The sequence below is a fragment of the Phodopus roborovskii genome, unplaced genomic scaffold, assembly GCF_943737965.1.
Source record: "Phodopus roborovskii unplaced genomic scaffold, PHOROB, whole genome shotgun sequence".
Taxonomy (NCBI): domain Eukaryota; kingdom Metazoa; phylum Chordata; class Mammalia; order Rodentia; family Cricetidae; genus Phodopus; species Phodopus roborovskii.
Genome location: NW_026125059.1, coordinates 8,188,039 through 8,210,988, shown reverse-complemented (window position 1 = coordinate 8,210,988; position 22,950 = coordinate 8,188,039). Strand labels below are relative to the sequence as shown.

The following is a 22,950-nucleotide window of genomic DNA, read 5'->3' as shown; positions in this document are numbered from 1 at the left end:
CTAAGAAAACAAAGTAGATTGAGTAGTGGTGTGAGGGATCTCACTGAGGGATTTTGCATAGCTGTGGTCTGGCCAGCTCTTCCCTCTACTGCCTGGGTTGATTGCATGCTGTTGAGTTTAAGATTTCAGCTGTTCGTCAGCTTCTGTCGCTGAATAACCCCCCCCCCCACCATGACCTCGAAACACGTGTCTCTCCTTTTAGTCATTTTTGCGTTTCCCTTTTTGTTTTGTTTTTCCATTGCTGTGAAAAATGAGAGGATTTGTAGATGGGGTTTTCTTTTTGTTGTTGGTTTGTCTTTTTTGAGACAAGGCCTCACTGTGTGGCTCTGGCTGGCCTGGGACTCACTATGTTTGAAAACCAAGGGTGATTTCAGAGGCTTCTCTGGGCTGTTTCCCTGTCACCAACCAATTGGTGTATTAGCGACTTTTCTTATGGTTGCGACAGAATAACAGACAAAACAACGTCAGGGAGGCGGGGCTTATTTAGAGGCTCTAGTGCATCCTGGTGGGGAACCCAAGACACCATGAGAATGGTGGGGCTGATCACTGTGTCCACGTTGGGGAAGCAGAGTGATGGATGCTGGTACCCAGCTTGTCTCCTCTTCATGCAGTCCAGGATCCCCAGCCCATGAGATGGACCCCAGCCCATGAGATGGACCCCAGCCCATGAGATGAACCCTAGCCCATGAGATGAACCCTAGCCCATGAGATGAACCCTAGCCCATGAGATGGACCCCAGCCCATGAGATGGACCCCAGCCCATGAGATAAACTCCCTGCCCATGAGATGAACCCTAGCCCATGAGATGAACCCTAGCCCATGAGATGGACCCCAGCCCATGAGATGAACCCCAGCCCATGAGATAAACTCCCTGCCCATGAGATGAACCCTAGCCCATGAGATGAACCCTAGCCCATGAGATGAACCCTAGCCCATGAGATGGACCCCAGCCCATGAGATGGACCCCCAGCCCATGAGATGAACCCCAGCCCATGAGATGGACCCCCAGCCCATGAGATGGACCCCCAGCCCATGAGATGGACCCTAGCCCATGAGATGAACCCCAGCCCATGAGATGGTGCCACATACATTTCCTATTTGATCAAACTTAATTAAAAGTACACTGAAAGATACACCTAAGGTGCGTTTCCATGTTTATTCAAAATAACTGAAGAAGCATTAACAATAAATGGACTGAAAAGTAAATCCTGCTTATTGAAAGGAACATAAATGCATGATGAATATACAAGATGAAAATGGTAAAGGAGTTAAATCTTTAAAAAAGAGAAAAAGAAGAAGACTGAAACAAACCATTTTCCAGGCATGTAGAGGCAGATCTTGGTTCCATATCAATCAATCCTTACGTCCTGGCCTCTTAGCTCCCCAGGTCTAGGGCAACTCTGTCACCTCAGGTTTGCTAAGAGCGTCACACGCTGCTTTTACTGGGGTCTGCAGGGCAAATGTAAGTCACTTGACAGCTCTGGTACTTGACACGGATGCACTCACACGATCTGATGCTGAGACATCGGGATAGTATGACTGAGAGGTCTACAAGCATTGCGTGCCACCGATGAAGAAGACGAAGGAGGCTTGGCACCAATAAAGGAGGTTTGGCCATCAGAACCAACGTGGCATGGCAGTAAGTGGCTCTGCCACCCAGGTCCAGGTCCTGTTCAGGAGATTAGAGGCAAGTCAACACTTCAGCTTCAATCAGAAATAAAGCCTTGGCTCTCAGCCCATCAGCTTGTCCTGGATACTTGCTGATAGACTCACTGACCCACTGAGGCACTACATGTGCCACAGGGTAAGGGAAAATGACCAAGCCTGGGGGGTGAGCCCAAGGCGTCTGCTCACTGCAATTCTCTGAGCAAGATGTTTAACTTCTCCATGCCGTGAACACAGGAAGCAGGCTCCCAGCTTCTTGGAGAGGCTACGTGAGGATTAGTTGAGGCAAGGTGTAGGAAGCTTCTAGAATATTTTAGTTTCTTTTCCCAATGCTGCAATAAAGTACTTTGACAAAAATAACCTAAGGGGAGAAAGGGTTTATTTTGGCTCATAGTTCGAGGCAGCAGGAGCTTAAAGCAGCTGGTCACCGCGGTCCACAGCAGAAGAGGGGAATGGCAGCTTGCCATTTTTATAGTCCGGGATCCCACCTAGGGAAGAGTGCCACCCCAAATGGGTGGGTCAAGGTATTCCCCACAGGTTGACCTGGTGGTCCATCTCTCAGGTGATTCTGGATTCTGTCAAGCTAATAACACCAACCATCACACTGGATATTAGTTCACTTTAGTTTGCTGCTGAAATACAGAGAGAACAGAACCATCAAAGGAAAGAGTCATCAGGTGTCTGAAGCCAGGCATGGCAGGTGACCTAACGAGTGAAGGCTGGAGCAAGGCCAGGAGCTCACGTCATGTCTAGGCAGGAGCTGGCTCTGGATCGTTGGTGACCTGCAGGCTTTTTTGTTTGTTTTTTATTTGAGACAGGGCTGCATATATCCAGGCTAACCTTAAACTCCCTATGTAGTTGAGGATGACCTGAATTCCTGGTCCTCCTGCTGCTACCTCCTAAATGCTGGGATTACAGGCATGCATCCCTCTTGTGGTTTACCTCTGGGCTTCCAGTCATGCAGACTGGATCTGTTCTCTGCAAGAGCCAGAGGCATGCAAAGGTTCATCCTATCTTCCAGGGGTTACATTTAATGCAGGAATATGCCAGTCAACTCAACAGACAAGCAAAGAGCAGACAGACCAGACACTTACTGTTCCTCAAAAGAGAAAGGTAGCCTTCAAGGGTTTGGACATGGTGTCTATTTATTCTCTCAATAACGATGTCAAGTACATTGTGATGTTTATGAAGGTGGAAAAAAAATTCAACCCCAGAAAGATCAAAACCACCTGCCTTCGAGGCGGTGGTGGCATGTGCCTTTAATCCCAGAACTCGGGAGGCAGGGATGGGTGCATTTCCCTGAGTTCAAGGCCAGCCTGATGTACAAAGAGAGTTCCAGGACAGGGAGAGCTACAAGGACAATACAAAGAATCCACATATACCATCCAACAAGATTTTGATTGCCTGTATTTCTCCCTTCTGCCTCTCCCCTCGCCTCCTCTTCACACACCACTTCCTGAGTCTGAATGCCCAAGGCACCTAGACTACTGCACCCAGGATGGGGAATCTTGGTGTCTGAAAGTCTTTCTCTACTGAAACAAACCTGGGGCTTTTTTTTCCAAGGGGAGAGGTTTCCTGGGCTGGGACAGGCAAAGCAGAAAAGTGGGCTGTGGTATCTTCTTGTTCCTGGAGGTGAAGGGTTCAAATTGCAACACACTGAGCGCTCACCGGGATCTGTGTGAAGAGATTCTACTGATTAAATAAGGACAATCTGAGCACCAAAGGGAATCGCAGTGACAGATTATAGCCCATTTAACACCATACTCCTCCATCAAGTTCACACACTGATGGATGGACAGGCCTGGAGAGATGGCTCAGAACCGTCGCTATTGGGCACCCGTAACTGAACCACATACCGTATGTCAAATTTTAATGTTTAGCAGGAAATCTCAGATAGGACATCGGAACTAAAACAGTATTTGCTAATTGTCTTGATAATTTTCCAGGAGAGCTGAAGCTGTGATTGCCCATGTCTCTTAGATGTCTTCTGTTTGTCGGGAGAGCTGATTGTGCTTGGATCGCCACACACCCTCGCCTCCAGGGCCTGGGGCGTATTGTCTGACACCCCCTCCCTCTAGAAAGGGAAGTGCTTCTTTTCACACATTTGATCCAGAAATATGAGTTCTGACACCCTTCTTCCTCTGAGTCAGGTCCTGAGCAAAATATACCAGTTTCTTCTAAGCCCCGCGAGAACACAGTGACACGAAGTATATTTGCCTCCATTTAATAGCGGACACCTCACATCATATAGCCAAGAAACCCAGGTGCAGTCATCACTTCTGAAGGCTGAGATTTCCCCACTGACACCATCTTGGACCTTGCAGGCCACAGAGCTCAAGGGTGTTTCTCTGGAGCAGAGAGACATTGGGGAGTTGGGTTTGGAAATCAGCAGGGAGAGACACGGTTTCTAAGGCTTACAGTAGCTCTCACACCCTGAGACTGTAGACCAGGACTACTCCACATGAACAGCCTTAGGAGAGGCTTCTGCCTCTTTGCTTTGAAAACGACATGATATGCCCCAGTCAGGTTGAGGGTCCACACGTGTTTTGCAAGCAATGCACTCCTACATGCTGAACCACACAGCCGAGCAAGGTGCTCCTACTTTGAGATTCGTACCAGAAACGAGGCTGGAGTGGAGCAGAAGCCATCTCCTGTCTACCCCTCTGCCTTCCCTTGGGGTTGCTGGACCCACATGAGCCTCATTCTCCCAGCCAGCCCTGTGCCCCAAGGAGGAATGACTGATGGATGCTGGTTGAAGCTGGCCCTTACAGCCTGCCTTTGTTCTGTCACCTGATTGAAAGCTTCCCTACCAACCACTCTCTTCTACCCAGAGGAGCAGTTCAGAAATACTCCTTGTCACAGTTCTAAGCAGTGGGGTCAGAGTCAGTGCTAGTGGACCTGCTCACAGACAGACAGGGGCCAGCAGACACTGTTCTTGCTCGTTTTGACCCTGCGCTGCCATTTCTCTGGTCTCTCCATGCTCTGCTCCCATTGGCTAGTACCTGCAATCCCTCCCACCCCCAAGACGCTCCGCTCCTTGAGCTGTCCTTGCCATTGTACCTGGAGATAGCGAGAGCTGCATGTGCCCAGGAATGCATCCCCAAGATACAGCCTGCATTTCAGGGCTCTGGGAATCTCCCCCGCTCCGTGGTCACTGTCTCTAGGACTCCCCAGGGATCACTCCCATAGAGGGTCCTGACCGGTGGGTCAGAATCTATGGACAGAATCTGCGTTACCCGGAGGAAGCGGGAGCTGTACTCTGTCTGCATGGTGTGCGGGAGGGAACAGGCAAAGAGTCACCAGGAAGAAGGCAGAAGAAGGGCTGGAGGTGTGTACGATCTGGAGAGGGCCTTGTTGAAGGGCTAGAGGGGAGTGGCTGGAGGCTGTGTGGTCAGAGTCCAGAGGCACGGGGATAGCTCATGTAGGCTGAACCATCCAATTGATGGATCTGGCAGGAAAGGCCAGTTTACACAATTGGATACTTATGTTCAAGGAGTGGAGGGTCAGCCGTCAAAATCGATATTTGAAGAGTGTGTGATGTGCCAGGTGGATTCCCCCAAATAGATAAATAAATAAATAAATACATTAACAATTTGTTTTAGAAAGATAAATATATAAAAACAAAAATTTTGACAAGGGTATATTTGTTCATTTTATTTTTTATTTTTTGGCAGTCCTGGGGTTTGAACCCAGAGCCCCACTAAGCACTCTTAACACAGAACTACATCTTTAGTGTCAGGGTTCATAACTCTAAAGATAATTTTATAAGAGAGAGAAAGCATGTCCCTGTGTTAGCCATACACACATATTCATTCAAATGTATATATGAATGTATATTTCATAATTATTCTAAAACTATAACCTAAGAGGGAAATCTTTATCAAATATAAAGAAATAGACAGTAAACCTCTATAGAAAAAAAAAAGTGCTGGTTAGACAATGTGCAAATCATATGTAAACATTTTTAAGTTTTGTGAGTAGTGCATAATTCCACAGTTTGCCCTGATGAAACCGTGTTTTCCCTGGGAGTTCAAGCCACACTACGCAGCATGTTGCATAGGTAGTCTCTAAGTACATGTATGTTGCCATTATCACTTTGAACAGATAGCGAAATTAAGGCACAGAAAGTCATATTCTTAAAGTTGCGAGGAGTACCTTTAAGCTGTGACTAAGCATCAGGACACAGTCCCACACTATAGACCCAAAACTGGGTCCCCCAAGTCTTTTCTGTAAAAACATGACTGAAGCAAAGTACTCCCAGAGCCCACAGCCACACATGCATGCATACTTGCACACATATACCAACACATGCACATCTTAGAAACTGCTGATGACCACAGAGAAAAGAGCTCGCAGTCACACATACATGCACACTCACACACATGCACAGCTAAGAAACTGCTGATTCATCCATCTAAGACCACAGAGAAAAGGAACCAATGAGCTAAAAATTATAGAGGCTGCCTCATTAACAAGGTGTCCTTCAGCAAGGTGCTGGCTTCACTAAAGAACTCCTTTAAATAGACAGCCTCTAATCCCCAACAACATTTCCCCTTGTATGCAGGAAAAACAGCTGTATGAGAGCTTTTACATAAGGTTTAGCTCTATCGACAGCTGGCATTTCTGTAAATATTGCATGAAATAGAGTCATAATAAATGGCAGCCAGATCCACTCAGACCCCCAGATAATTAAGCCATAGTAGGTGTGTGTTTACAAATTGGAAATGAGAATTAAGGGTGATTATTTGGATCTGGTAGTAGAACCCTTTGGCAACCTTTACTAGAATGGCTGACCATCGGGAATGGCTGCCTGTTGGCCTCCCAGTGATACCACTGGGAGGGAGAAAAAACAGCTCTTGAGCAGGTCCACAGAAGCCAGGAGGGCTCTGATTGGCCGATGTAAACCAGGAGTGAGGTATAGAGGGGCTGGCCCCACACTTCATGCCCTGAGTCGTTGCTCTTAGTAGACATCACTGTCTAGACACTAGCTTCTAGACTAGTTCTATGGAAGGAAACATGTGCCATCCTCTGGTCCTTGGAGTTTGCCATCTAGGAACAACCGAAGCCATAAGCACCGTTCTTGCAGAAGGAGAACGATTGCTGGTCTTGATCTTGGTGAAGAGAACAGTCTGGAAAATCAAGCAGACATCGTCATAGGTCACATGAGGTAATTCAATCATCAGAAGACAAAAAGTTAAAATGATCACAGGTATCTGCCAAGAGTGTATCTCGTTGAGTGAAATGTGCATTCTGGCCTTGCTGATGTCTGAGGTGGGGGGGTTGTAATGAACAAATCTTGTGCCACCCATATGCTTTATGTAGCCTCTCGGAGCTTAACATGTTTTCTGTCACTTACGGATCCTATTGAATTACTTCTGTATTTTTGGGATCTCATTCAGAAGTTCCATCGGTAACTATGTTACTCTAAATAATCCACCCACTTCTGTGACTCCTCTTGACCTCGAGCAAACCCTAATCACATTGCTGGAAAGACAGTGAGAGAGGCTGGCTTCAAGCACAAACATATGACTGTCAAGCCACAGGTTGAAGATTTCACCGTCCGTATCAGACAATAAAACATGTCCATCTCTCTTCTGGTCATATCACTGGTTTTGAGCTCGTTGTAATGTACATTAGAGGGAACAACCAGACTGACAAAGTTCAGGGTTTATTACAGAAGCGATTTCTTAGCACAGGGGCTAGAGTGACACACTTGGGCCCAAGTTAAAAAGAAGGAAAACAGGTCAGTAGTATAAAACAAAAAAAACAAAACAAACAAACAAACAAAAAAAACAAAAAACCAACAACAACAAAAAACCAGACATGATGTGGGGCTGGAGAGATGGATGGCTTCATGGTCAAGAGCACTTGCTGCTCTTGCAGGGGACCCAGTTTGGTTCCCAGCACCCATGTCATCTGGGTGGCTCACAATCACCTGTAACTCTGGATTTAGGGGATCTGATGCCCTCTTCTAACTTCTGTAGGTACCCATGCCATACTCCTGTGGCACACAAACAACACACATTCAAAATAAATTCTTTAAAAAAAGAAAGGAAGGGGGAAAGGAAGGAAGGAAAAGAAAGAAGGGGGAGGAAAGAAGGAAATAAAGATAAATCTAGACCCTTTCAAAGTTGGCTCATTCCTGGTCAGGTAAGGCACCTGGGGGCATCAGGGACACAGACACTCACCTCAGCATCCTACCGTCGGCAGAATGCAATGGGTAGCTCCCGGCTGGGCACCAGGATGCCAAGATGCAGCATCTCGACAGGTTCATTGTCTGTGGCCACGATTTTATATTTTTGGATGATCTGTAACACACATTGAGACAGAAGCAGAATTAGCCCACTCTCCCATGCTTTGTGGAATAGTCCAGAATGTGATTGCAGAAACCCAGGGAGGACTTTTACCCAGCAAAGAGCCAAATGGAGCTGCAGCTCAGCCAGTCGGCGCCCGATGCACATCCTCTTCCCTAGGCCAAACGGGAGATGGGCAAAGGGGTTGATCTTTCTCTCCTTTTGAAGCCAGCGCTCAGGTTTAAACTGATTGGCATCTTCAAAATTGTCTTCACTGGAACCCAACACCTGGGTATTTAGCATTAGCACTGTCTAAAAAACAAAAACAAAAAACACCACAGTAAGAGATGATATTTTAAATAACCGGAAGCAAACATAATTCACAGAAACACAATAATGATGGCTGTATCGACTGACATGTGTTAGTGAGAGTATAGGATAGGGGCACATGTGTAATGTAGTTCAGGTTCCCATGTGCACATGCAGAGGGATGGAACCTGGCTTTATGCTGGCAGCCAGCAGGGCCCATGGATCCTCCTCTGCCTGCCCCGTACACACCCAGTTTCCTTCAAGGGTGACTGGGATTCAGACCCAGGTCCCCATTCTCGTGCAGCAACAGCTCTGACCCACTGAAAGTCCCTCCCCGGCTCCCGAACTCTACACTTTTGTGTTCCGTGCTCATGACCGCCTGCCCTCTGTCCACTTTTTCAAATGAAGAAGAGGATGGGCCCTTCAGTGGGTCTCCAGAATGAATGCTCTCCTGGTAAAAAGTTTCCAGGAGATGTGTGACCAGCACTTGGGAAGTGCAGTCTTTCTTGTCAGGTTTTGCTAAGGAACAGACATACAGATTCTACTTACTCCTTTGGGCAAAGCATATTCACCCAGAACCGTTGGCTGGTCAAGAGTCCGAGTTGTAAACGGCACACTTGGGGAAAGCCTGGAAAGTAAAACCAGAACTGGAAAGGGGGCCACACGCCCCACTCTGTCTGATGTGGCGCTAGGAATGGGGACAGAGTGAGGGGCAGAAGTGTTCGGTCAGCGAGAGGAAGGAGCCCTCTCTCTTACCATGAGGGGCTGTTGGCAACTGACAGCTGCTGGGGTGGGGAAGCCAGGTTTTCTTTAGGGGTGTACCCCTCACATATTACTACACCCCCTCCACACTAAAGAATCCATGGCAACACAAGTTAGAGTTGATGGGGGGGGAGGCCAGATACAACATTGAGTGACTGGGGGAGGGGGATGGACCTGGGCCGAGTTGAGGGAGGGGAGTGGACATGATCAGATGTATTGTATGAAATCCTCACGGAACTAAGTTTTTTCTTTTTCTTTTTCTTTTTGAAGAGACCCCTCCTCCTCGACATGTGTGTCTCTTGTCTCTTATCACATTATATAAGGCTTATATTATTCTGTTCCATTGAACCTCTGTGCATCTCCTGCTTCACCCAAAGCCCGCATTTCTCCTCTACTGCTGACTGCTCTCAGCAGAGGTGGCACTGTTTCCTTCTGATCCAAGAGTGGAGGCTTACTTTCCAGGAAGAGCTAGAGGCTGAAAGGCAAAGATGTCCGCCTCTGTGTCCTCTCCCTCAGCCTTCATCGCCAGCCCTACAAGCACAGCTGGCTCCCTCCTACTGACAGCATCGGTCAGAGGCAGGCTGTAGGACTGGCCACAAGGCTTGGAGAGTGAGTAATAGGAAAAACATCAACACACCCCAAGAGCCTTCTCTCTAGTTTAATAGACGTGTGTAACCAGCCAGGGGAGGTAACTTGAGGGGAGCCATCTTGAGGTATCGTTGTTATGGTCCGAGAGAATCCTTTTCTAGTGATGTAATGTATTGCCCAAAGTAAAAGAGAACTCTTTCTCATTCATGTATTGCCTCAGAGGTGTGTCCTTACCTCATGGATTCTTTTAGACAGGCCTTTAAATAGGGCATATTCCTCACATCTTCCGCCCGTGGCATCTGGTTCCCGGGCAACATGCTCTGGATTTCCAGAAGAAGTCTCTGTTGCACTTGGGGATTTCGGGATAGATTGTAGAGAATCCACATCAAGCTGTTCGCTGTCTGAAAGGCAAACCGCAGATAAGAGTGTCTGCCGATAACTGGCCTCAAGCTGTCGTCAGGAGAACAAAAGGTCATACTTTGAACTACAGTTGGATGTAACTGCTTGAGCATAAACGAATGCATGTACTACTAACAAGGGCTGGGTAAACTGGGGGGGGGACAACTGGGGCTCATTTCTGGGTCCTGGTATATTTTAACTGCTTTGCGAGATGCTACCACTAGGGGGAACCAGAGCAAGATTCAAAGATGTCCTCTCTCTCCCCCTGGAACCTAAATGTGACTCTCGTGGCCTCAAAAATTGAAATAGACTGTCTGGAAAAAAAAAAAAAAAAAAAAAAAAAAAAAGAAAAGAAAAAGAAAGAAAAGAAAAGAAAGGAAAATTGAACTGGAACGTTTTTAATGGGCAAAACTTGATGTAAAACTGAGTAAAGAAAGGACAGAGAAGCTCTAGCTTCACCAGTGGAAGGTTTTCTAAAGATACTTTCCCAGTGCAATTAAATGCATAACACATTGCCGTTCTGGAAACCTAATAAAAGTTCTTTCGGCTACACCCTAAATCAACCACGAACATGAAAACGCATCAGCAGGGTTCTAGCCACATGCAAAACGCCTTTACAGGAGGATGCAACACCCTGCCAAAAAAGGATTGGGGGTGTGTGATAAATTCTAACATCAAATTGAGTATGCCAAGAGCATGTGGCTGCTCTGCAGCTGATTTAGACAGAACAGTCTCCGAAACACGCCCCTCTGCAGACACCATGATGCTGTGACTGAGTGCCATGACCCACTCACACTAATGAGCGGGGTACATGACGGGTCAGAGCCAACTGGTACTTATTATTTTTGGAAGAACATGCCTCCCAGGCAGGCTGCTTCATGTCAGAGGGCCAGTGGCTTCTGTTGCAAATTACCCGTGGATGGCATTATTACAGAACGGGGAAGAGGGCGTGGCCTCCAAATTAAAGCCAGGCAAGCCGCTCTGATCCTCCCAATGTGACTTTCAGAATAAACAGGAATGAAAAAGGAAATGAGTCAGGTGTGTAGCCATATCAGAGAGCGCCTCACCACAAGTGTCAAATAGTGCTCCATGGGGCTGGGTAACTTCAGCTTTCAGCATAAGCACAGCACACTGTCTAGGCCCCTCAGGAAAACTGCCGAGAGCTTAATTCCACCGGAAGTGGGTAAGGAAACTTCAAGGGCTCAGCCTGTCCCGGCAAGACCTCTGTGGGGAAGGCCACCCATCACGGGCCTTCGATGGATGCTCATTTCTCTATAGTAGGTTCACTCTCCACCCACCAGACATAGTTCCCTTGTCAAAGTATAAATTGTCCAGTTTACTCCTGTGCTTAAAAAAAAATGTTCCCTCACGATATATACCCCTAGCTGAAATAGTGGTACCTCTGTGTGTGTGTGTGTGTGTGTGTGTGTATGTGTGTGTGTGTGTGTGCACATCTCCTGCTGTCTCTCCTCCCTGCTGGCACTGAAGTTTCTACAAGGAACAAGACTTCGCCTTTCATTTCCAGTGGTCTTTTAAGGGCCTGGCACATAGTAGGTGCTCTACAGTTCCCAGCCTCCCTCATTCACTCTTACACATGGATGTGCTCTTTTGTGTTCTTGGAATGACACTGTAGACAAAGCAAAGCCACAGCTTTCAGAATTCACACTTCAAACAGAAGACCAATGGCCTCTGTTGCTCTGAGGAAAGGCCTGACCTCCAATCAGAAAGGGAGATCAGATCAATTACTACTTTTTTCAATCTCCTGGAGTGAGGGGGAGACAGAAAGGGGCGTTGCCCCTATGACCCTACGACAGAAACCCCTGCCTCTTCTCCTTCAAGACGCACCACCAAAGGGAAACGGCAGGGAAGAAGTTGGCTGGGGAGGACTTGAAGGTGCAGATGTGGGACTTGGAGGAGTCTGGGTATGTGTTATGCCAGTTACAGCATAAGAGATGAAGGGAAGGCGGCTGCATGGCAAATCTACTAATAGAATCAGCTGGCACATTGCACACTATGAGTTGTTGCATTTAAATCAAAACCAAGCCAACCCAAGCTCGTCTTGTTTGAACTTTTAGGCAGTAAATGTATTATTGGTCAGGAGGCAGGTATTTTGATTTTGATTTTATCTTATTTCAAATATAATCATCCACAGATAGTCACTATGGGGGTAGCCTGAGTTATTACTAAAAGATGTGTGTGTGTGTGTGTGTGTGTGTGTGTGTTTTCATATGTCGGGGCACATGAATGTACATGCATGTGGAGGCTGGAGGTTGACATCAAGCATCTTCCTTAACTACTCTCTACCTTATTTTTTTGAGGCAGGGTCTCTCACTGGAATAGCTGGTATTCTTGGCCCCAGAATCCGCCTTTCTCCACATCCCCATCTCCCAGCCCTGGCATTGCACATAGGGACACCTCACCTGGCTTTTTATTTTTTTTTTCCAGTCTTCCAATCAGGTCCTCATGGATGCACAGACAGCACTTTACCAACTGAGCTCTCTCCAGTCCTGAAGCTGGAGAAACTGAATTATCTTGCCATAGCATGGGTACCTGATTGTTTCCAGATCCCTGCCTCAGTTCCCATATCTGCCTACTCAGTACTTTATCATTGGAGAATCTGTTATTACATGAAGTTCCTGCCCTGCCCTTAAGGACCAAGAGGACATGCTTTGAGTTAGTTCCCCACTGCACTCACTGTGGGAGGCTTACTACTGGTTGTTGGAGGCTGTTGCTACTCAGGCAATTCTGCTGGAGAGAATGATTCCCATGGCTACTTAAACATGCATCACTGTTTAGCCAGCTGAGTTCCTGCCCACCCTTACCGTCTCCACTGCGGCAAGCTGGAGCTCAGTGACAGCGGCATACAGTTCTTTCTTGGAGAGATGATTGTGGTGGTAAATGTCACAAAGGAAATCTGCACCAGGCTGCTGGGAATATTTCTCCAAGCGGTTGTTGACACAAGACTTCACTGTGACAGAGGAGAGAAAGGAGAGAGAGCCTGAAAATTCGGACAAGGAAAAGAACCCAAGAAAATCTTGCAACACTGAGTCTTTTCAGGGACATTGACAATTTGCTAGAGGGGTGTCTGGTGAATATTCTCACTTCACTGGCAAGGACTGGTCAAGACTGACATGGATAGACTTCTCAGGTTCCACTGAGCATCTTCTGAAAGCGTGTGATTCAGAATCAGGGATTGGGGAACCTGAACCCAGTCTCTCAGCCTCTCTCTCTTTTTCTCTCTCCTTCTCTTCTCTTTCTTAAGACTGGGATTTACCATGTAGTCCTAGCTGGTCTGGAACTTGCTATGTAGACCAGGCTGTCCTCAAACTCACACATATATGCCTATCTCTGCCTCTGGAATACTGGTACTAAAGGCATGCAGCACTGTGTATGGCCTTGAAGTCTGTATTTCTATCGAGCTCTGGGGCAGGTCTGCAGTCACATTTTGATGAACAAAAGCCCAGAGCTAGGAAGGAACCAGCATGAGAGGGAATGATAACTGGCCTTGCATGCATATTCCAAAATCGAATGCAGGTATTACTAAACATATATACAAATACAGTGCCTGGAAATACTAATAGCACTCAAACATTTAGCATTTATAGAACACATTCAGACAACTGTCTCATTTCAATTCATTATGCGGGCAGACACCAAACTAAGACCACCACGGAGCTGTGGGGTAGCTAGCATCCTAGTCTGAAGCATAGCCTGGTCTGGTGTCTTGGGAAAGCTACTTGGGTGTATCTCAGGACCATTGCTTGGGGACTCTTGGAAGAGTTGACTGTGTGGGTTTGTGTAAGAGTTAAACATAACCAGGACTCCTAACATTCCATGTCATGGAGTAGTAATAGCCCTATCCACCAAAGTATCATAATATACCCGATGTTTACATTCCACCAGGACACTAGAAGTTGGAAAAAAGTGGGGGTTACTGTCATTCATTATTCTAGAGATGGGGCATTCGAGGATGAGAAGCTGGTGATGCATAGGGCTAAACCACCCCATGTGAGCACAAGTCTGCCTCTGAAGCTCTTCCTTGACCCACCTTTGGCTTGCAGAGTGGACGGACTGCAGAGAGTTTGGGTTTGGAAAGCAGTAGGGTAGGAGCCACACCTCAGGGAGATTATGATGGTGCAGACAGATTGATCACATGAGGCTCTCCTGGGCGTAGGGTCAGGGTAGCTGGACAGTAGTGGGCAGTGGGGAGGTAGGCCTTTTCACCTGATTTGAAAATGGTGTCCCAGGCCAGAGTGTGCGCCTGCCACACTTTGGTGTTGAGGCTCTTGTGAAGCTCCACAGGGGTCACCATCATCTTTCCAAATGTGCTCATCATCTGGAAGAGACCCGAGAACTTGGACCCTGGAGTCTTCTCTCTAAGCCTACAACCCACTAGCTTGCTCATCTCAGAGATGGCTTTGTGCTCTGTGTTTAATAAAAAGTGTCGGTCTCATGACCCTTCTGACACACCACGTGCGCACGCGCGCACGCACGCACACACACACACGTTATATAGGGGATCAAACCCAGGGTCTTGCTTGTAGTGAGATATCCACCATGGCCACCCTGCCTGCACCTGTTGCACTGACCACGCCACTGGGGCTTGGGCACAGGTGCCAACAGGGTGGATATCTCACTACACTTGCTAAAAAGGCATCCACTATAGAGCTACAATGTAACCCTTTTATTTTATTTTGAGACAAAGTATTATTACTTGTCTAGCCTGCTCTTGCACTCACTCTGTAGCCCAAACCACCTTAAAACTTGGAGTTATGGTACTTCAGCACCTCAACCAAGTGCCTGGAATGGCAGAGATGTGCCACCAGCCCCAGTTTTTAATGGTCTAATTGTAAAGGAACAAGAAAGAACTGGAAAACTATAATTTGCCTATTGACTCCAGTTAACATACCACATAACATTAGTCAATCCCAAATCAATTTCACTGTGCCTATGATACCTCACCTTGCTTAAACCATTCAAAACTGTAAAATCTGAAACAGTCAGAAGCTTTCAAAGATACCTTTGAACCAACTGACCTTAATCAAGAATACCTTAAGTACATTTAAAATAATTTTTGGAGTAAAATAACTTTGCCTAACCTGGTAAATAATGGGCTTTTTTTTGCAAGTTTGTGGTTGGTGCTCATGTATATATTAAAATATAGATATCAATATGAGTGAATTAACTAAAATAAATAAGTGTGCACACTCCTCCTTGGGGACAACCTCTGTTAAGCTGTCCAGAGGGACTGCTTACCGTCTTGATGGCTGCAATGAAGGTCAGAGCTTCTTCTCCAGCATCCTTCTGCAGGAGCCCAAATCTCTTCTCATATAACACAAGGCAGATGCCTGTCATTGGAAATAATCACTACTGTTATTTGATCGTAGCTGTGCCAGAGTCTATGATCAGCTGGCTATTAAAGGCTGAGTTCTGTGTCACATGACATTGTGGTCTCTTCTAGAAGAAAAACAAAATTTCTAAACGTGAGAGAGGAGGGCAGGGGCTCTCTCTTCTCTCTCTAGACATCATTTCTGGGAGCACTGGGATTACAGAGTTGTGCTCCTGTGTCTAACTTTGTGTGAGTTCTGGAGATTTGAACTTAGGTCCTCATGCTTGCGCGCAAACCTTTTCCTACTGAGTTAGCTGCCCCCCCCCCAGAACTCTCTTTGATTTCTTGATGAAAAGGCAGCAGGGACATCTATTTTTATCCCCAGAGTTCCCTGTTCTCTCTGTAGAGTGAGAGGGAAGGGGAGGGCCAGATGCTGTTGTTTGACTGAAGCCACTCACACTTGTGTAGTCCTGACTCCACTGTCTGGGACTCTTGTCCAAAGAGGCCTTTCTAACTTCCCCTTCCCTGACCTTCATCTCTTTAGTGAAGAGGACTCCTCTCAGCAAGGCCCATGCTTCTGCTCCTTCTTGTCCTTTAAAAGTCATTACCTATATTTGTCACTCTAGCAATGTAGCTTTGTGAAGCCAAAGATATGGTTCACTTTGTTCCTTGCCATGTCCCTAGTACCTAACAAGTGCCTGGCAGATAGGATTTGTTTAATACATGTTTGTTGGATGACTTCATGAAAAACATATATTACAAGTCATAACTAAAATGGGTTCTACAGCCTTGTCCTAGTTGGTGATAACCGATTGTTATGGAAGTGTAAGCAGAGCAGATTTTTGTCCCCTGGATCTCTTGCAAAGTTAAGTGAACAAGACTATAAAGTCAACTTACTCTCGAATGACCATTTGTTCAATTCACTGTACAAGTCTCTGATGCGGCCTCCTTCATCACAGAGTTCATCTATTCTTCCCATAAAATCGGCCAAGACCTTAAAAGACAGCAACATGGGAAGGCACATCTTTATGTCACCGGAGGGACAGAGAAAGTTCAAGCTTGGGGTGCATTGGAGGGTATCTCCACTGCTGGTGGTGACTGGCACTAATTACACACTGTCTTCTCTGGGTCTGTTCCCTGCTCTTTTCCAAGCTCTTCCTGTAGCCACTGAAACTCAAGTTTCAGGCTCGTCTTAAGGGTATTTCCAGCAAATGTCTTGTGTCCCGTCCCCCCTCCCGTGTGTGTGTGTGTGTGTGTGTGTGTGTGTGTGTGTGTGTGATGTATGTGTGTGTGGGTGGCATGTGTCAATGTGCTCATGTGTGGAGGGCAGAGGTTGACATTGGTGTCTACGTCAGTTGTCCTCTATCTTAATCTTTTAGATAGGGTCTCTTATTGAACCCAAAATTCTGGAATTGAATCCAGAGTTCTGGAATATGGCTGACCTGGCTGGTCAATGATCCCTCCCAGGTATCCTCCTGTTTCTATTCCCCCCCCCCCAAGTGCTGGGATTTGAACTCAGATCTCCATGACCAGGGTGCAAGCACTTTACTGGCTGAGCCAACTCCCCAGCTCTGGTTCTGATGCTCTAAGAAGGAGAGCATCCTTTCTGGGCAAATTGGATGGGTAAAGCCCAGGGAGGAATCAGAGTGGAGCAGCAGCTCAGGGACTGTGCTGGAGTTTGGAGCAGTACCTCCACTTCCTCATCTGAGCAGAAGCCCACCTTCCCACCAGCTGTTTGTGTGAAGCTTGTGGAATTTGGAGCCAGGAAACCAGCAAGTCCTGGACATAGCTCCCTCAGTAGATAGATCTGCAACTTTGTGACAGCTATGCAAGGTCTCTAGCTGACAGACTCAGAAAGCAGAGCCTGAGGTGACTCAAGCCTCACACTTGTGAAGTGTGTGGCTGACTGGGACCACACATGGTTACAACGTGTGTTATCTTAGCTGATCTGCACTGCGACCTCACAGGGCAGGAGGCACAGCCATCACTCCTCTTTCCACATCACAGATGAGAAACAGTTTAGAGATGCCAAGTCACTTGTTCACGGAACTGATGACCTGCCAAGATATACCTGGGAGAAGGGGCGAGTGGTCATAAGGCCTACAGGTGGCAAATGGGCATGTTTAGCTTGTTTACATAATGCATTGTAAAGGTAATTTGAATTTGTTGCATTTAAGAAAGGAAGGAAGGAAGCTGAGCATGAGGGTCCACCCATACTCACTCATTCCTTTAACCCAAGCACGGGGGGGGGGGGGGGGAGAAGCAGGTGGGTATGTATGGGTTTGAGGCAAGCCTGTTCTACATAGTAAATTCCAGGCCAGCAGGGGCTACTCGGGGAGACCCTGTCTTAAAGAAAAAAGGGGGGAAAATAACAAGAGACTTCACATACATGTATGGCTTTCCACAACCTGCTTTAGTAGTATCATCCCTATTACTACCACATGATCCTAGGTGTGCACCCCACATGATAGCAGCTAACTGGATCTGGAGCAGCTGTCCCTTCTTAAAAAAAAAAAAAAAAAAAAAAAAAAAAGGCTTATCTCTGCAGCTTGCTAAATATCCTACTTGGGACTTGCATTACTATGTTATATTATTATCTGACTTCTAAGCTTGCAAAGCCTATGCTATACAAGTCCATCTGGGTCCAATTCCAACTCGAAATAACCTCCAATGTGAACAAGAGTAAAAAAAGAAAAAAGACATTACTATATACCTGAGCCTCCTGCATGGCCCCCTGTTGGTTAAATGCTGTTGTTAAAGTCCTTTAGCATGATAGGGTAAGGTCTGCCCACTGTCCAGAATCTTTTCTGAATCATTCATCCCAATGGATGTGAAATCTCTGGACACTTACACCATTTCATTCCTCTACATTTTCACAAGGCTAGTTTACAGGAGTGCCCTGCACCTCAATTCTTTGCCTCTGTGCCCCTACTCCAAAGGTCCCCTCAGATGTTGCCACCTGGGACTTTTACAGGCATCGTCTCTCTTAGCTCTCATGGCAACATTGTGAGCTAAGAACCCTAAAAACCTGGAAAACCGGCTTAGGAAAGTTAAATAACACAGCTGGATCTCACCAGCAGTTGGTGAAACAGCAAAGTCAGCTTGTTAATTGTCCTTCCATGGGGGTTTAGAAGGCTTTGAGTAGAGAAAGGAAGGTGAGTTGGGGGGGGTGAAGGTGGGGAAGAGGATGGAGTGAAGGCTGGAGGGAAATAGCAACCTCCTGAACTGCCCGCGATGACCCAAAGCCTAATGAGCGGTTCTCGGTCCAGAGAGCCCAAGAAAAGCTGGTCCCAGTGTGCAAACCTCATTGATTTTACTGTCCAGCTTCATGATCTCCGCTGGCTTCATTAGTTTCTTTTGGAAGGCGCTGCGGACCCTCTGCCACTCTCTTCCTTCCCTGCACAGAAGGATCGCGTTTAGGGCGCCAGGAAGCTTCGAGGATTCGCGGAGCACCGGAGTAAATTAACCCTGAAGGCATTTTAGCACCCCATGGATAGGCGCTGCTGTTCATTATGGACGCGAGAGGAGCTCATAGGTCCCTAGGCTCCCTGGGGAAGCTGGTGGCTGCTAATGGTTGCTGGGGAAGGGGTAGTCATGTTTCTTTGGTGGTGTAGGCTCCGACAAGTTGGCAAAGCTCTAAATAACCCATGCTAGTGCAAGCAACCTCAGGTAATCATAAACACAAACAGAAACGAAGTGAAAATAGGAGGGGGAGTTGTTGGGACCAGGGAGAGTCTCAGCAGGAGTGGGAGGGGATCAAAGAGAAGACACGGGTGAGAGCCTGCATACATTATATACACGTATAAAATTGTCAAATAAATGTTAAAACACTTGGTTTGACATTAGGGTTAAATCTTGCGGGACACCAGGAAGGTCCTGGTGGGGGGACCCACGTCTACACTACAGTTTGAGGATTGAACCGCTGATCTGTAGAGCAGGAGCTTCTGTATTCTTTCCCTAGGGAACTCTAACTACCCGCCTCATCTACTGCCCCTCCAGGCCTGCCTCCCACCGCCCCCACCCTGCAGAGGGCACTCACAGGATCAGCAGTCCGTAGCCCTCGTTGCGGTGGTCGCGATAGGCTTTCCAGGGTTTGATCTCCAGTCTCTGGGGATACGCGCTCTCCGTACGGTATAGAGCTTCCAGCAGGCTCGGCGAGCCCAGGTGCACCGAGTCGAAGGAGCCCAGTTTCATCCGGAAAATCTGGCCGTACTTCTTGTGGTACTCAGCCTGCAGAGGGGCGGGCCTAACGCCATCAGCGCGCATCCTCTGGTGCCTGGGGTTCTTCCCTTGAGCCGCTGCCGGATCACCCGAGCTCCCTCTCCATCCCCAGGTCCCCGGGCCACCCCGATCGCAAGGAATAGAGAAGAGGGGCGTGACAAATTATTTACCAGGGTGTCGTGTTGTTTCTTCAGGCCACCTTTCCAAAGAATCTCTATTAGACTGCCTAGCAGTGGCCAGTTGGTTGGCCCAGGCAGGGAGGTGGCGTCCCGACTCTCACCACCTGTCACCAGCGGGCATAGGGGCACCTCTTTTAGCGCGGGGAAAGCGCACACTTTGGATGCCACGGGTCTAGGCGGCTGTCTGAGGTCTCGCAGCCGACTCAGGAAGGCGATCAGGGAACGCCTTTTGTCAACGGGGCAGCTCATAGTAGCAGGAGACAGAGGGACACGGGGACGCTCAGGGACTGGAAGGGGTAAAGTTTCGGAGGTGCTGTTGGGTTCTGAAGTCTTGGCGATTTGGGAAAGAGAGGCAAACAGAACCCACGAGTATGGTGGAGCGGTGTAGAGCAGGAGGGACTTCGAAGAGGCAGATGCCCAGGGATGCTGCAAGGTTCAGCGGCTTGAGGTCCAGGTGCCTGCCCTGAGCCGGCCACAGGGGCTGGAGAAAAGCAGCCACGTTTTGGTAGCTCCTAGGAGAGTCCTCTGTAGGTCCGCAAATTCGACTTCTAAGGTCTGAAGCCACAGGGTGTCAAGGAGGATAGGAGCGATGCCACCGGGTCTGATGCACCTCGATGTGCTTCCTCAAGCTCCCAGGAGCAGAGACCTTGTATTTATGAAGACAGGGCATGCCAGGATGGCCAATGAGCACGCCAAATAGGGCGGAGGGGGACCTGCTGGCAAAGATGGGAGGGACGCGGGGGGGGGGGTTGCGGAGTGGGAAGAGGATGGAGTCAGCAAGGTGAGCGAGGGCGCCCAGGACTGAGTGACCCACGCTCCAAGCACCGTGGACTCCACCCCGGAGATAACCCGGGAAAGGCGCTTCCAGAGCGCAGGGTTCAGCGGGTGCGCTGCGAGCGCCTCTCTGACCTCCTGAAGGCTGCAGGCGGCCTTGCAGCAGCTCGCAGCTGCGCTTGCACAATCGCCACTCTGGGCGGGCAAGGTCCCAGAGGACAGCTGGGAAGGCTGCCCATGCCTGCCAAGCAAGTGGAGAGTGCGCGTCTTCCAACATCCTGGGAGACAGGTTTACGCAACCTGAGCTAGACTACCTTTGGACGAAAGTTGCCTTTTTTGAGCTTCTGTAGGAGAGGACTTGCGACTAGTATAGGACGCATCAAAAGAAGGGTTGTGACCCTTCTTACTGTGGGTCTTCAGTTAGGCACGAAAGTCCAATGCTGTTTGCAGAATTTCCTTGTCAGATTCCTAAATGCTTCAGGTTGGGTTGTTAGGGAACTGAATAAATCAATGTATGATACATACATGTGTCTCCAGCTGATAATAAAGGCTGCTCGTGGCTTTAGTTCTTCGGGAGATTTCGGAATGCACTGGAAAGCACAGCCTAGTTCCCTCTGGATTGCTTCCCTCAAACGTTTCCTTTTAGGGAACCCACAGATTCCCAAGAGCCCCGCTCCTTCCCTAAAGTCCATCTAAAGCAAGCAGAGTTATCCACAGACGCAATACTGCATTTGTGGCTGGGTAGAATAGAACTCACTTTCCTAATTCTGCCAAGGAAATTGATCTTTGCTGATTCAAAATGACTCATATTGTTTCCTGCTTATTCAAAGCAAAGCCACCAGCCCCCAGGCAGGGGGCAAACTTCCTCCTCCTGCTTTCTAGTCACCTGATCTAAGGTTATTGTGACCCAAGCACTAACAAAATTTTCCCTATGAAGTCTTCTGTAAACATCTGCTGTTTGTGAAAAATTTTTGCAATCCGATTTGTGTTCCAACACTATTGTTTCAAATTTGTCCTAAGAGGCCAGTGTGAATAAAAAACAATATATATACATATGTATATATATATTTATGATGTACTAGACTGATTTGAGTATGTACTAACTTGTACACACAGCACATGCAAAATTTTATATAGTCTTCTGCATGTTCATGAAACATACACCTTATTCTATATGTAATGTAATGTAGGCCATAAACTGCATGAAGGTACCATATGTTATATTTTTGAGAGCCTGTGGCAAAATAGGAATTTTGCATCAACATTTCTATTTAAATTTCACCTCAGCTCAATGTCAAAAACACAGAAGGTGAAAGCAAATACAACCTCGCCCCGTGCTTAAGGAATTAAACATCCTGCCCATTGTTACAGACATTAGTGACCCCAATGCCATTCACATCCAACAGTTTCTGACCTAGCCTGACTTTTCAGCACAAACATCTACACATATCATTATTTTTTATCACTTTCTTGAGATAGCCCCTCATAGCCCAGGCTGGCTCAGACTCTTGACTCTCCTGCTTCCACCCCTAGCGAGCTGGAATGACAAGATTATTCCAGCTGTGTAGCAGAACCTAGTTACGAGCAGTTTTCCTGACAGCCTGGTCCCATGATTGCATCAGCCTCAAATAACACACAGAGACACTGTATTAGATATAAAGCTGTTGGCTTGTTACTAGCATTTCTTATTGGCTAGCTCTGTCTTAAATATTAACCCATTCTATTAATTTAAGTGTTTCCACGAGGTCTTATCTTACCGGAGAGAGGGTCCAGACCTCTTCCTCTAAAGTCTCTACATCTTGAATCTCCTCTCCTACATCTCCCAGAATCCTCCTTGTCTCCTAGTCCCACCTATCTTGCTTTCCTGTTGGCCAGCAGGGCTTTATTCATTAACCAATAAGAGAAACATATTTACAGAGTGACATCTCCCATCACCACCTAGTTAATTATACCACATTTTCTTGAACATGAATATGTGGGAATATTGGAAATAGTCCTTCAATGACAATGTCTTCCCCAAGGAGGGTGGGATCAGAATGTTTTCCTTTGGGTATACGGCACAGAGAGTGTTGCAAGTGACTTCTGTGCTGTTAGTGATGAAAAAGTACATCCCTAGAGGGAGGATTTGTTTTATCCACCTCTTCTGGATGCTGTAAAGACTGATGTGTGACTACTGTCTTGTTATTTCAGCTAGCAAGTTGTTTTTCCTTATTATTATTATTATTTTATTGTGTATGTTCAAGAAGGAGACAGGTTTCAGATGAGGTATATCTTCCTGGGAGTTGTAACAGGACAGTCTCCTTGGGACCACCAGCTCACAAATAATGACATGGAGACTTATTATTAATTGTGAAAGCTCAGCCTTAGCTTAGGCTTGTCCCACTAGCTCTTAACAACTTTTTTATATATATTTTTTTGCACATTTTAAATA

The 22,950-nt window shown here is 47.2% G+C and overlaps 1 protein-coding gene across 1 annotated transcript; it reads right to left on the bottom strand.

The window, feature by feature from the left end:
- Positions 1-6,688: 6,688 nt before the first annotated feature.
- On the bottom strand, positions 6,689-20,002 carry LOC127225192 (1,25-dihydroxyvitamin D(3) 24-hydroxylase, mitochondrial). The gene is made up of 12 exons (XM_051188508.1): positions 19,737-20,002; positions 19,385-19,575; positions 18,649-18,742; positions 16,243-16,339; positions 15,273-15,364; positions 14,241-14,352; positions 12,839-12,984; positions 9,852-10,018; positions 8,817-8,895; positions 8,073-8,270; positions 7,854-7,973; positions 6,689-6,794 (listed from the first exon to the last, which is right to left on the bottom strand). Exons 1-11 carry the CDS (start codon positions 19,992-19,994, stop codon positions 7,863-7,865), a joined length of 1,545 nt encoding a protein of 514 aa, XP_051044465.1. The 5' UTR covers positions 19,995-20,002; the 3' UTR covers positions 6,689-6,794; positions 7,854-7,862.
- Between the last annotated feature and the right edge of the window lie 2,948 nt (positions 20,003-22,950).